Source organism: Caenorhabditis elegans, chromosome X (assembly GCF_000002985.6).
Source record: "Caenorhabditis elegans chromosome X".
Classification (NCBI taxonomy): Eukaryota; Metazoa; Nematoda; class Chromadorea; order Rhabditida; family Rhabditidae; genus Caenorhabditis; species Caenorhabditis elegans.
This window is the reverse complement of record NC_003284.9, coordinates 16675035-16689315: the sequence shown is the minus strand read 5'-3', so window position 1 is coordinate 16689315 and position 14281 is coordinate 16675035. Positions and strand designations below refer to the sequence as shown.

The window sequence follows — 14281 nt, the reverse complement described above, 5'->3', positions numbered from 1 at the left end:
GAAGAGACATATCGCTTTTGGGTAGCAGTATCTTTTGAAAACTGAAAAGAACCTGCCAACTTTTTCCTGGGATCAAGTTCAGAAGAGATACAAAATTTCAATTACACCAATGCCACATACCAATCAACCTATGCCATCAGCAACTAAATTTTAAGGCAGATACACATTCAGACAGGTTAGCTACTAATATGGAGAATACGAATCTGAAATAAAATTCTAAATAATAAAATAATACTAAATAATAGTGAGCAAGTGTTCATGTTTTTTTAGAAGTTCAGCGGACGCACACACATCCACAGACAACGGAAATGGTGATTATACACTTTTGCAGAAATAGTTTAAGATATTTAACCCGGAGATTGCATGTGAATCAAGTGACCAAAAATATCGGAAAATGGAATTACAGCACTGATTCGTACCAATCACTGCCAACGGGAAAACAATTCGAACTAACAATAGTGTGCTCTGTTAATTGAGCAATATGCAGAAATTTTCAGAATCGAGTTAGACCAATTATAGCTAGACAAGGAGGATCATATTTATTTGAGGTCCCAGGGACCATAAAAATTTACTCTGGAGTTTCAATTATGCAGGTATAAACAGAGAAAAATTAGGTTTTCGAGGAATTTTTGAGTTTTTTGACTAATTCTCGGGTATCTGTGTATCACATGCTCTCATTTTCGAATTAAATTACATTTTTATTAATTTCTCTAATTTAATTAAACGTGGTATACATTTTTCCTCTTTACGCTTAGAAAATGTTATTTCTTAATTGTAAGCCTAAAAATAAAAAATGTGGTTCACGTTTTTAGTTTGAATAACTTAAAAATTACTATTAAAATAAGGGCATGTACCAATTCCAATTCTTCAATTCTTCATTTTTCAATAATCATATATAATTCCAATGCCAACTCTCGAGATCCAATTTTCAAACTCAAATGTTTGTTATGTATAAAAATATCTAGTTTACACTTAATTTCATCATTTTTGTGTGAAAATCACATTCTGCAATTGCCAAGATTGCCAAAATTTCAACTGCCAAGCAGCAATCGCAGCGCGCTCTTGTATACAACAAATAAAGTATTTTCAGATGGCGTTCACCAACAAAAGGAAAATGCTTCGAAACTTGATGGCAAGAGCGAGAGGAAAGAAGAAAAGTTGTCAAAAAAGGTACAATATTTGAACCTCATCGCACACAATCTGTTCATTTATGTAATTTAGAAAAAAAGCCCATCCAGCTCACCACGGACACCGAGTTTAACGTCGAACAATGATCACGGCAGAAACTCAATACCACAAGGTGAGTGTCAGGTTTAATAATTCAGTTTAATTAAACAGAGCATGGTCACGACTGGGCCAATACTTTCGGTTAGTGGGTGACTAGCTTGAGTCGTTCAAACACGTCACAACCTGTAATAGTGTAAGGATTCTAACCATCTCTACACTTCTCCTATTCCCCAATTCTCCGGTGATAGAAGGCAAAGTGTGTATAGGGAGTAATGCTTTTATTTACAGGATCACCGGCCAGAAAGTCAGTCACGTCATGGATCAACCCTTCGCTCTTCTCCGACTACAGCTCTTCAATTGATCCATCTGTGCACAGTGCCAAACGCTCCTTACGCGTTCGATCCCTGAGATAATTACAGTATTCACATACACTCGATTTATTCCAAGCCTCTAAACTTCTCGGCTACCGTAACCCTGTGTGTGTGTGCGCACTCAAGTGTGTGCGCGCGCGCGCGGGGGAGCGCTCACCTTGTTTACGTCTTCTGGACCTTTCTGCGGAGGAATCGACGACTCCGCCTTCCCACCGCAGAGGGGTATATAAGACGTGGATTCTATCACTCCAGATCTTCTTTTACTTTTCTGTATCCCCTTTATACCTGTCCCGTTGCCTCTCTTAGCAAAATATTTTAACCTAACAATTCAATGTGCTGTTTTGTCACAAATACTTCAAGAAATTAAAAAAAAAGAATTAATATGAAGCAAAAATTTTGAAATTTTAATCATTTTCAAAAGAAACATGTCTGAGCTTCTGATGATACGCTAAAGAAATTGTCTATAGATACCGCTCGCGTGCAACTTTGAATTTTGAATCAATACAATTTTACTTTCTCAGAAGAACCTGCATTTCAACAGCTACTCAGCAAATGCGGACAATATAAACCTGAAAAATGGTCGTCACTGTCGTTGGATTCCAAGAACATCGCGAAAATTGGAGAAGGTTGTTACGCTGAAGCGTTTTCAACGATTTTTAACAATCAATCGGTTGTGATGAAAGTACTCCCGTGCAGAGATATATCAAATGGAGAGAAATGTGGAGAACACACACAAGGAATAGACGCAGTAATAGCAGAATTGGCTATTCTGAAATCTCTGTCAGCTCTGAGTACTAAAAACCACGCCAACGTCACTGAAAACTTCGTAAAAATGGTTATGGCAAAAGTTGTAATAGGAAAGCACCCAACTTCTCTACTAAAGGCTTGGGACACGTATCGAGTGGAAGAGGAGTCTGAAAACATCCGTCCGTCAAAGTTCAATAAAAATCAACTATACCTGGTTTTGATACTTTCAAAGGGCGGAACTGCCCTCGAGAAGTTCAAAATGGAGAGTATCGATCAATTCCATTCTATTATGCAGCAACTCGTCTATTCGTTGGCAATTGCGGAAACGGAGTTGCAGTTTGAGCATCGGGACCTTCACCTCGGAAATGTGCTTATTGACAAAACCGGGGCGGAGGAGTTAGAGTTCGTCCTCAACAACCGTCCGGTGAGAATAAAATTGCGAGGAGTTCGTGTTACGATTATAGACTTTACATGGAGCCGCATTCAAGAAGGTTTGTCTAGATTTTGAGAAATTATCAATTTCCAGAACCAAATTGGTTTTTTTCTCAGGCGGCAAAACAATTTACGTCGACACGGAAATTGACACAGCAATGTTTGAAGGATTCAGTGACTCGCAATTCGATGTATATCGAGAGATGAGGAGAAACTGCCAGTGAGTAATATCGAAATCAAAAAGCGATAAACAGTTGACACTTCAGGAAAAACTGGCAACATTTCTTAAGTGAATCGTACGTGTTGTGGATACGGTACATAGCAACGGCCATCATCAGGAAACATTCTTCTTCGTTTATTGAACATTCAGAAGAAAGTGTTCAGGTTTGCATAAATTCAAAAACTATGTATAATCACTAAACAAAACTAATTCAGACAGCGATGATAATGATAAACCGATTGGGAGAATACAGATCCTGTAGAGATCTTTGTCAAGAACTCAATCAATGAACTGACTCAGGAATCTACCTCAGCTGTGACGAGTGACGATCATTCACAATTTGAAGAAGTTATATTAGATTACGACAAAGTACAGGTTTGTGAAGTTTGGCAATGTCTAATTAGAAAATTTAGTTCTTACTATTTCCATATATAAGTTTCTCAATATCATCAAATTGGGTTAGACGAAATTATATTGACCAAGTCCATAGTTTTTGTCCTTTAAATTTCTAATGTCACTCAGAAAATGATAAAAAAGAAATTTCAACAACAAAAACATTCATTTATTTCATTTTGACAAAATTCAAAATAACATTTTAAATTCTTTGGATAATGCTGTTTAAAGTTCAAATTTTATTAATACCAACAAATAATCACTCAATTTTGAATTTTCAGGAAGTACGAGTAGCTGGAACATCCGCGGATACGTCATCTAAACTGATAACAGAAATTAATAAGGTAACAGATATTAGAAGATTATATTTGGGATATATTCCTTTATTGAGAAAAATGCCAATAAGTACCAATCATTTTATTTTTACAGGCGTTGAAAAGTATTGTGGGTCAAGTTCGAATACTGAAGGACAATAACGAACCGGGGAAATTGAGAAAAATTCTGGAATTGCTCAATGAAGCTGCTGATGTCCAACCGAATTAAAGTGTCATCGATGATAGCGTGAGTTGGTAAAAAGCAGACCCAACTGAGCACACGAAAGTTGGATCCGGTTTCAACACTATACAGTTTTGAACTTAACTCATTTGTCTTGATCCATTTGTCGTGTTCTGCAGTTTGGGGTTATTTTGAACAGTCTTCAAAAAATATTTTGATGAACTTATTTTGAAAATTCAGGTGACTGACGAACTTCTTCCGGATGATTTGATCAACAGTTTCTGTGACAAGTTACAACTTGCCTATGGGTATGAAATTGAAGGAATGTTCTCTATGCAATACTTGAAAGTGGTAATGTTTCACCTTAAATTCTGAGAATATAAATCACATAAAAATTATAGGAAAATACGGCCGATGTGCAAGCTCGAATTACGGGACAGAACCCGGTTGCTCAGATTCTACTCGACAGTAGTCGTGCTCATTACATCCTGTTATTGTAAGTCAGCACAGAATAAAAAAAATTCTGAAATAAAAACATTTGCAGCTACAACTCAGACAAGAACTTCATAGCGATTTATGACAGTCTGCAGAGATTCGATGCGGATGGAAACCCGATAGTGAGTCTCTCTCTCTCTCTCTCTCTCTCTAACTCTCTCATGTGACCTCACGAAACTATATTGTTTTCAGGTATCCGAAAATGTTTGCAAACAAGTATCAGTTATGTTTGGGCAAATATTTGAACGTCAAATTCCTTGCACCGTGGACATTAACTATGAGCAACAGACAGACGGATACTCGTGTGGATACAGAGCGATCGGAGCTCTGGTTGATCTGGCTCGAAGAAGAAACCCGTGCACATCAACAATTCGTATATCAGCAATAAGAGACTTGCTAGATACAGTTTTAAGAACAGCAAGCTCGAGGAAAAGTCTATTCCAATCAGCCGAAATTGGTAGCAAAAAATCAATTAGTGGATCTAATTGCATGTGGTTCAGCATTCCGAATATTTCAATTTGACATGTATTTGCATTTTAGCGGAGAATAGTTTTATCATATCATATCATATCATATAATATCATTTTATAATATCATTTAGTATCATCATCTTAAATAAACTGATTCGTTTTCAATTCCTTCAATTAGCACATTTTACCTCAAGACATTTCTTTTTCAAGTGATTAAAAAAGCTTCAATTATGAAACTTTATTTGCAAGATATTAATGTGTATAAACAGACTAACAGAAGGAGCAGTATAGGCAGATTGATAATTTTCATGTAAAAAACTATACCTGAACACTCTCGTTTTATAAATCTCGTCGATGGTGACCAGGGCTGTTGTACTTTTGTTTTTTGTTTAGGTTTTTTTTGTTGGTTTTTTTTTTGATTTTTCGACATCAAAAAAACCAAAAAAACAAAAAAATAAATTACAACACTGATTCAGCGAAAAAATTTAACAAACGAGAACAAAAAAAAAAAATAAAATCAACAAAATATTTCACGAAATTCTGATTCGTCCCGTTTGAAATCAGAAATTGATTTTTTTGTTTTTTTGGTTATTTTGAAAATTTCGAATTATTGTTGTTTGTTTTTTTGGTCAATTTTTTTGCAACAGCCCTTGTGGTGACCGGTGGGAAAGGTTGGTGACAGGTGACCACCCTATGGTTTGAAATAATGCAAAATTTGGTCTAAAATTTGTCTGAACCTTGTCTGAAAATCTGATGAATTACTAGAACAATATACTTGACTCTGTCGGTTTCCAAACCCTCGCGTGTTACGCTACGCATGCGGCGGTATCTTTCTTTTGATGGATTATTCAACAATGCTGATGGTGTGGATTTAAATACGTATGTTTTCAAAAGTAGTAAGAATGTAATGAATCAATTGTGATTGAAAATGCGCTTTTTTCGGTTTTCAGACAAATTCCAGATTTCCTCCAGCTTTTTCAAACAAATTGTAGCATTTTCGGGGTTTCTTACCTGTATTTTCAGATTCTATGAGAAATTTATATACTATGGGAAAAAAGTTTGAGATTTCCAGACAAATTTCAGACATACACTACATTATATTTACCATACACCATTTTGATCTTGCCGACACACAGCTGGCCTCCGCGCAAACAACTCAGCTCTCCGCGGGCCAGCTACCAAGTGGCAACCGTTTCCTTCTTAACACTACTGTCTCACACAACTTGTCAAACGTTCAATAACTTCTGATACAAAGCTTTTTTTTGGAATTTCGAATGTGAAAGCTTGTAAAACTTTTGAATGCTACTTACTAATGGTTTTGTAAACAGTTTTTTGGAAGTTGAAAGTTTTAAAAACAATTTGAAACGGGTACTTAAGAAAAATCAATAATGTTGAAAATGATGTCACTCACGGAAATTAAGAAATAATTATCATTTTTTTTCCGTTTTGCAAAATTGAAAAAAGCATATTACGATCTAATGATCGGTTAATTTACTGTGAATAAAGTGAAATTGTTTTTTTACTCCACATTTGCTTGGAGTTCGTGTTCCTGACCAGGGCTGTGCGGCAACCGGAATTTCGCCGAAGTTGCCGAACCCAAAAAATTTTGGCAACCGGCAATTGCCGAAGTTGCCGAACCCAGAAATTTTCGGCAACCGGCAACTTTCGATTGCCAATATTTCGTCAACTTTTCGGCAACCGGCAATTGCCGAAGTTGCCGAACCCCAAAATTTACGGCAACTCGGTTGCCGGTTGCCGCACAGCCCTGTTCCTGACTATGAGAACTGCGAAGAACAACTATCTACACAATTTCTAACAGTGATTTTATAGCAGTTTAAAAATTGACGAATAACATACGTAAATTCCGAGTTACTCATAACTAGAGAACAGGTGCTTAACAGGCGTCTCTAGCCACCTGTTTCATTTGCGATTGTCCAAAGCTCACTGCATAGCTGTCACGAATAAAATTGCACAAGAAACAGAAGTACAAAAATGTGTTTTTTAAAGTTTTGGACTAAAAATCAAGAACAAAAACATTTAAGAATGTTTTTCCCTCAAAATTCGATATTTTGAAAACTGTTTTTGGTTCTGTTTTTGGCCTAAAATATACCAAATTTCTCTAACCACATTCGCTCGCTTTGAAAATCCTCAAACAGACGAAAAACTAATAAATCATAAATTTGCGCCTTAGTTTCTCGTTTCAAACATGTATATAGTGGTCAATGCCCTAATAAAATAATAATTTATGAAAGGATTGATCAAAAGTTTTATCCACAAGAAAACATCGCGCAGGGAACATCAAATTAGTCAATAACCACATTGCCCCTTTAGAAATAGAATAACACCCAGGAACACCATCGCGCAGGAACATTGGGCAACATATGGCTTAATCTAATTGGACAATAATTGGTGTTTCGATAACTCTGGTTATTCTGAGAACCAAGATTCATTGGTGACTACTGGTACTCGTCTGTCCCAGCATTTTTGCACGTCCGCTGGCGCGTCTCCAGTTTGGAACAGCATTTGAAGTGATACTGCTCCGAGTTGATCTGCTCACCAATCCAATCATCTTGTTGAATTCGTTCGATTTTGCTTTCATCTGTTTGAACTGCTTGCTCCGATTTTTCCGAAAGCTGTCATCTTGACACTGTTTGCATTGGTTGGTCTAGTCCTTTCTAGCGCCATCATCTCGACTTGGATCTTCTCCAACTGCCCGCAATACCAGAAGCACGAATAGTAATGGAATATGGAATATTAGGAACCCAGCCAGCGTCCCGCCTGCCACGCGGGTCTTTTTAGAAGGCACCGAAATCGATAGGTCGTCGATGCACCATAAACTGAATTGGGAGGCTGGCTGGAGCAAAACTCCTTTATTATGAGACAGATGCCGCTTCCTCAGAGGAAGCAGCTTATATACAATAGACGGGGGCGGACAAACAATAAGATAACAAAAGAATGTCGTGGGATGATTCTAAATAATAACAAACTCAATATTGCAATATCAATCAGACAATAAACAATAGCTGAGCTATGTCGGAAGGGCAAAGAGTGCGATATCTCGCACAATAAATGAGAAAACTTTTGATAAAACGTGAATTCTTATAACTTTTGCAAAACATATGTATTACTTACCGTATTTACTTTATTAGTATTGAACCCGTCTTTTTGCCAGATCAGCAGTACTTTGCCAAACCACAACAACAATTTTGTCAACTTTGGATGAATTAAGCTTCAAAATGTTCAAATAATTTATGAAATATTGAACAGTATGTATTTTCATTGTTTAAAAGGTATCAAGTTTAGTTTTCTGCGAAAATTGGTCACTTTTCCAAAGTTACATGGCATTCTAAAACTAGTCTTGCACCCAACGAAATTATTGAAAAGCATTCTTACATGCAAGACTAATGGAGGAAAATTTTTGAAAACTTCTGTTTTCATGAATGTTCCAAGTGTGTAAAAACAATTGCAAAACCTTGCTCACCCATTAACAATGCTCGTACTTTTGTGAGAAAGTTTGGTTTAAAGGTGGAGTAGCGCCAGTGGGGAAATTGATAAATACCACTTCTATGGCCCCAAAATGACCAAATATCATGATAAAACTTTTCAAAAAATTTTTGAACTATCAAAAAGTGGCAATTGCTCAGTTTTGCCACTCATAATTTTGGAAGTCGACCAAAAAAAATTTTTTTTTCGGCATTTCTTATGTTTTAATTTTGTTTAAATTATTTGTATTAAAACATTATAGGGGTCGAAACATGCGACATTTCTTCGAATTTCCTCAAAAGCTCATAATTTTCAAAAGTTTGGCAATTTTCCAAAACTTTGACCGGATATTATAAAAAATCAAAAAAAAAATTGGAGTGTTTTATTATGATATTGGGTTGTTTGGGATAATTATAAATGCATCCAGACAAAATCCCCACTGGCGCTACTCCACCTTTAACTTCAAAACGAAACATTGAAATAAATTTTGATGTGATTTTGTGAACAGAGCATTATTCATCTATTTATTGACATAAAACAGGTATTCACAGTACGGTATTATATTTTTAATTTGATGTCAAAACTAGTTAATGCTCATAAACAATTATTCTTCAGTTTTTGGTTTTTTGAAACTATTTAAGAATTTTTCGCGAGTGACAATAATTTTGACTTTTGTTAGATTTGTCAATAATTGAAAAAGTGGTTTTTTAAAGCATTACACACAGTTTCTGCATTTATAGAATTTGTTTAAAAAAAAACAATCAGGTGGTGTTGATAGCAAACATATTCGGAAATCAAAAAGGCTTTGAGCGGAAATACATATACAGGTTTATAGAAAATTGATAAATGCGAAAAAAAAATTATGTTACGCCTTTTCCGCAATTAAAAATGATCTTGAAAATCTAGGATATTAGCTGAAACATTTTTTTAACCAGAAAACCTTAATTGTATGCTTAAAATTTCGCAATAGGTTCCATTTAACACAGTTTTTCTTTTCAGATGGGTGGAAATTATGAAGCAGCACATCTGTCAAATTTGTTAATTTCAGTTTCTAGGAGCGGAGCGGAAATGTACATTCTTTTAGAAATTTTTAACAAATATAACCCAAAACCCAAATCAAAATTTCATAAGATAATTAAATATACAATTTATACAAATCTACAGATGAATTTCAAAGTTTATAAACTAGTGATGCCCATGGTGATGATGGTGGTGTCCGAAATGATGTCCACCGTGATGGTGATGATGATGATGTCCTCCAGTCAAAGCATGTCCAAGACCATGGAGTAATCCATGATGGTGATGGTGATGGTGCCCATGATGATGCCCTCCGTTATTGTGAACATGAACAGTTGGCGGAGCATAGCCTCCTGGACCACCGAATACTGGTGGAGGAGCAAATCCCTGTTGTCCGTACGGGTTGTAACCTCCGTTTTCGTACATGTTGTCTTAAATTCTAAAATGAAAAATTTTAAGTAGAACAAAATAATATATACAATAATTTTCAGAGCGGGAACGGAAACGAAAAGAATGAAAAATTAAAATATTAAGAAAGGTGAACTGATGTCTAACTGAAATTTTTCGGTGATATTTAAACACCAGAAACATAAAAAAAGAAATTGCGTCATGGCGGAGGACAAACCCCCCATTTAACACTGATAAGCATTAAAAAAAGAGCACACCGACGTATTGTTGTTTGCATTAGTCAGAGCCTCTTCCTGAGTGCAAACAAAAAAAACACATAGATCAGTTGAATTGTCTGGATGATTCATAAAAACACAATGTGGTGATGTGTTTTGAAATAGTTCAAGGCGCCGTTTTTTTTTTTTGGATTTTGGCCATTAAGCTACCTGTTTTCATTATTCTGACAGATCTTCGCCATTTTTTCTAACCAGAACTAACATGAATTTTTGAGAGGAGTAGCACCATTTCTGACAGCTCTATTCTCTCCACTTTTACTAACTTCTCCGTGAGCCTGGGAGCTCAATTTATTTCGGAAATTGGTAAAGCATTGGACGTCCCTGGCACTGCGTTTTTATTCAAAGAAATGTTTAGGGACCAATTAACTTTAACTGTAAAAATACAGTAGCGATTGCTTCGTGAACACTCCAATTCCTCAGAGTGTGGGACCTGGTTGTAAGCATGAAACGCGGATTTTAGTCTTCTTTTTCACTACAAACAAAGACACTAAAAATTTGGACAATAGAAAACTGAAAAAACCTCGCCCCGGGCTATCAAACAAGGCTCTACTGTGTTAAGGTATCGGTATTTTTAGCGCGAATGTATTCTCAATTGGCTGAATTTCTGCTAATCACTAAAACTTTGGCAAAATTAGGACTTGAGCTAAAATTATATATATTTCGTGCTGAAAAGAGCAGCAATTGTAGAGAAATAAAAATATTAACATGAAATGAGTCTTTTTTTTTGGGCATTTTCACATAATTTTCACCATTAATTTCTCGGTTTAAACAAATTAATTTATCATTTAAGTGCATTTGTATTCAACAAAAACACTGCGTTAAACTTTTTTCCAAACTTTGAACCAAAGTTCAAAGTGTCCATATATATATATCTCCTTACAAATTTTTCATCCGTGTTTTATGCACGTACTATGAATTGATTTACTTTGGCTCGAACTCTATTTACCAAAAGTTTGAAGACCACTGATTGCTTTGTGTACGCTTACTGATAAGCTTTTGACTTTTGATTCCGGAATCGTCTAGATTGATTTGTATTTGAGTGATTCCCATAAGCACGAAAAATTGACAGAAATAAAACAATTGTTCCTCAATTCTATTTCGACATAGCTTTCGCTCCTGATGTTTTTGAGTCAATATTGACGGGAGCCAAATACTAACGTCACTTCTTCCAATATGGCAACTTTTATTTCTTTAATTAGATCTTCTTTTTTAGAATTTGTTTATTTTTATTGCTTTTTTTATTTCTAAATATGTCATTCTTCCAATTCTTCCAATGACTCATTGAACCTTCATTTTCGAAATCGATGAATAGGAGAAACTTATTCGGGAAAAGTGTCACACTATTTGCATATCAAGTGACGCGTTTCTCCTTCCCGCTGATACTAAAACGATATAAAATACCTCGACCTATCAGCCTATTCCCATCAGTACCTTGACTGGCCTCATGACATTTGCCTCGTTTTTATTTCTCCATTTTCATTTTTAATACCTTGCCTATCAGTTTACTTAACCCTCTTCGTGCCGCTTTTCTGACTTTCTTGACATTTCTCAACTTTCAGTTCGACTTTCTTCGCCATGGCCTATAACCCCTACAACGGTTCGTACCCATACCCACCACCAGTCGGATATGTCCCACCACCAATGGGATATGCTCCACCAATTGCTCCAATTCCAATGGTTGCTCCAATGCCAGTTCCAGTTGCACCAATGATGGCTGCACCAATGTATGGAATGCCACCACCAGTTGTTGTTATTGAGGAACCATATCATCATCATCATCACTGGAATCCATTCCACCATCATCATCATTGCTAAATTTTGCCTGGAGTTTGGTTGGGGGTTTTTGGACGTTTTTTTAAATGTGATATTTTGCCCTGATGTATTAAATAAATTGTTTTGATATTGTTTTAATTGTTTCCAATTTATAAATTGCACTAATTCAGAAAAACGATAGTTATCCACCATAATGATGCATGGTTCTACTTGACTAGTAAAATTTAAAACTACGAGTATGCTGTCTGACACATAACTGTGGCATTCGGATGACAAAAATTCAAAATAATTCATGAACAAATACCATCAAAACGTGAATTCCACAGAGAAGGCAATTAGGGCTCAAATATTTCACATGGCATAGAAATACTTCAGTTCTTCTATACGGTTGACACAACCCAACATTCTAAGATACTTAGATACTTACTTACTTACTTAGAGAGAGAAACGTGTACAATGATAGTAACGTCGTTAAATAATATTTAAATGATATAGCACATAAATTTCAGTGTTTCTACTAAGTGGCACAACTATGCAAAAAATGTTGCCGCGAGTTCATAAACTATTTTTGAGAGTTTTTTATTTAGTATTTATGTAATTTGCGCGTGGATCACGATTTACTACCCTCGTTTCTCATTTCCCTTGATTTTTCTCAAAAACCCTGTCGTGAAAATGTCAAAACCCAGCAGAAAGGTAAAAACGAAAATAGGAAATTGTAAGTTTCGCGAGGTAATTAAAAAAAAAAATTAAAGGACGATCCGTTCTTCAAGTGCTATGCACTGCGGATCTGGGATTCAGGTACACTGCCTGGTGGTGATCCCTCTGGGCTGTAATTTAAGCCACGTCCTAGCCGGGGACTGTGGCCGATAATCCTGTCGTGGATTGCTCCACTTCCCAATAGAGGCTGGGTAAACCTAGGGGGTGAGGCCGGACTTGAACTCGTGACCTCCAGACTGCTAGCGGCCACCACTACCGACTGAGCTATCTGCCCCCTCGCATTTAACTAAAATGCAAATATGCTCACTGGTGTGAGTGTCTAAACAATAAGTTTATTCATAACTGTGAAAAAGATAACCTCCGTGAAAAATTTTCTATATCCTACATACAATAGTTTTTTTTTTAATTTATTATCGTTTTCGAGCTAGTAGTCAATTTTTCAGTTATTTGGCTGAGTGTCCACCATAATATTTTTTCAAAAGTTTTTGAGTTTGTAACTATAATTATTAAACAAGTCTTGCAGAACATTCTTAACAAGCTGTACTTCACACTTTATTGCTTTCACTGTACCGTTTCACCATTCAATTTGGGAAGCGTTCGATCAAAAAGTGGTGACAAGGACACCCATACATGTACACCTTATACACTGCAATGGCGTAATAATTATATGAATCGTGTAGCTGCTGGAGGTTATCGAACAAAAAAAACAGGTTTCAATCCTACTACCAAATATGATATGTTCTCTTCTCCTCTATTATCACTATTATCACCCATCATCATGTATCATTTTTCTCACTTTTACGTCAAGACCATAACCGATTTATGACTTCTCAACGCTGATTTACAGCCAACCTAACGGAAAGTATTCGGCTATAAAATGATCAGGTATGTGTGTACGTGTGTTGACAGGAATGAGTTATCAGTGTGGTGGAATTCGCAGTGAGGAATACAATACAAACATGGTTAAATCGAAAATTTCCTGGAATTTTAGTGCTAGCTGAAGATGTTTTAAGTGCCCTAACATACAGTTTCGCAACAGGTCTTTGATTCTGATCTAGTACCGTTATACTTAAAAACATAAGCGGTAGAATAGGAATAAAATAATTATCATTGGTTTTGATGATAAGAACAGTTTTTGTTTCTTTGCGTGTGCACTTTCACAGCTCGGCAACCCCACATTTGTGACTCAACGTGTTTGTGCAAAATGAAATGTTCGATTTTTTCTACATTAGTTTTTTTTTGAAACTTTAAAATATGTTCTTTCTAACTGACGTTGAGATTAGTTCATCCCCTTTTTAACTGACGACTCAATTTATAAAATAATAACTTGCATCACCATATTATCTCTGCATAATTAAAAATGTTTCTTTTATAATAGTTTTAGTGCAGGTTTTCAGTTCTTTAGAGAATATCATCACAATTTAATTAGGTATCCCAGAATTTGCGTTAGAAAAGGAAATATAATTATTAGGAGAAAAATAGATTTTTCAAAACTTCAAGTAAGGTCGTTTGACGGCGACAATCCTTTTTCTCAATTTTTCAGCAGATTTGTTGCAGATTTTTAGTACTTTCTGAAAATAATTTTAAGATCTCAGCCAGATTTAGTATTATGGCAAATATTATTTTTTGGCGATTTTTTAAAATTTTCTCAAAATTCAAACGTAGAAATTATATTTTTCTCCGATGTTTCAAAAAAGTTTTTTTAAAACAATTTGTTTTCATCTTTTCTCGAATGTTTTTTGTAGTGTTGTTGACAAT

General features: G+C 35.7%; 3 protein-coding genes and 1 pseudogene across 4 annotated transcripts; 3 read left to right on the top strand and 1 right to left on the bottom strand.

The window, feature by feature from the left end:
* Positions 1-1270: 1270 nt before the first annotated feature.
* On the top strand, positions 1271-1635 carry F22H10.11 (uncharacterized protein; the record flags this gene model as incomplete). Its single annotated transcript, NM_001313411.3, has 2 exons — positions 1271-1300; positions 1516-1635. The coding sequence occupies 2 exons, from the start codon at positions 1271-1273 to the stop codon at positions 1633-1635; spliced, it is 150 nt and encodes a 49-aa protein (NP_001300340.1).
* A 484-nt stretch (positions 1636-2119) lies between these two features.
* Positions 2120-4902, top strand: F22H10.5 (annotated as a pseudogene). Its single transcript has 10 exons — positions 2120-2836; positions 2895-2997; positions 3044-3161; positions 3213-3372; positions 3672-3734; positions 3820-3951; positions 4126-4236; positions 4287-4381; positions 4430-4502; positions 4573-4902. Coding segments are annotated over exons 1-10 (1902 nt in total).
* A 4616-nt stretch (positions 4903-9518) lies between these two features.
* F22H10.2 (VrrB protein) lies at positions 9519-9776 on the bottom strand (the record flags this gene model as incomplete). Its single annotated transcript, NM_001373612.2, has 1 exon — positions 9519-9776. One exon carries the CDS (start codon positions 9774-9776, stop codon positions 9519-9521), a length of 258 nt encoding a protein of 85 aa, NP_001360003.1.
* A 1832-nt stretch (positions 9777-11608) lies between these two features.
* Positions 11609-11848, top strand: F22H10.3 (Spore coat protein; the record flags this gene model as incomplete). The annotated part of the gene is made up of 1 exon (NM_001381178.1): positions 11609-11848. One exon carries the CDS (start codon positions 11609-11611, stop codon positions 11846-11848), a length of 240 nt encoding a protein of 79 aa, NP_001367774.1.
* Positions 11849-14281: the final 2433 nt, after the last annotated feature.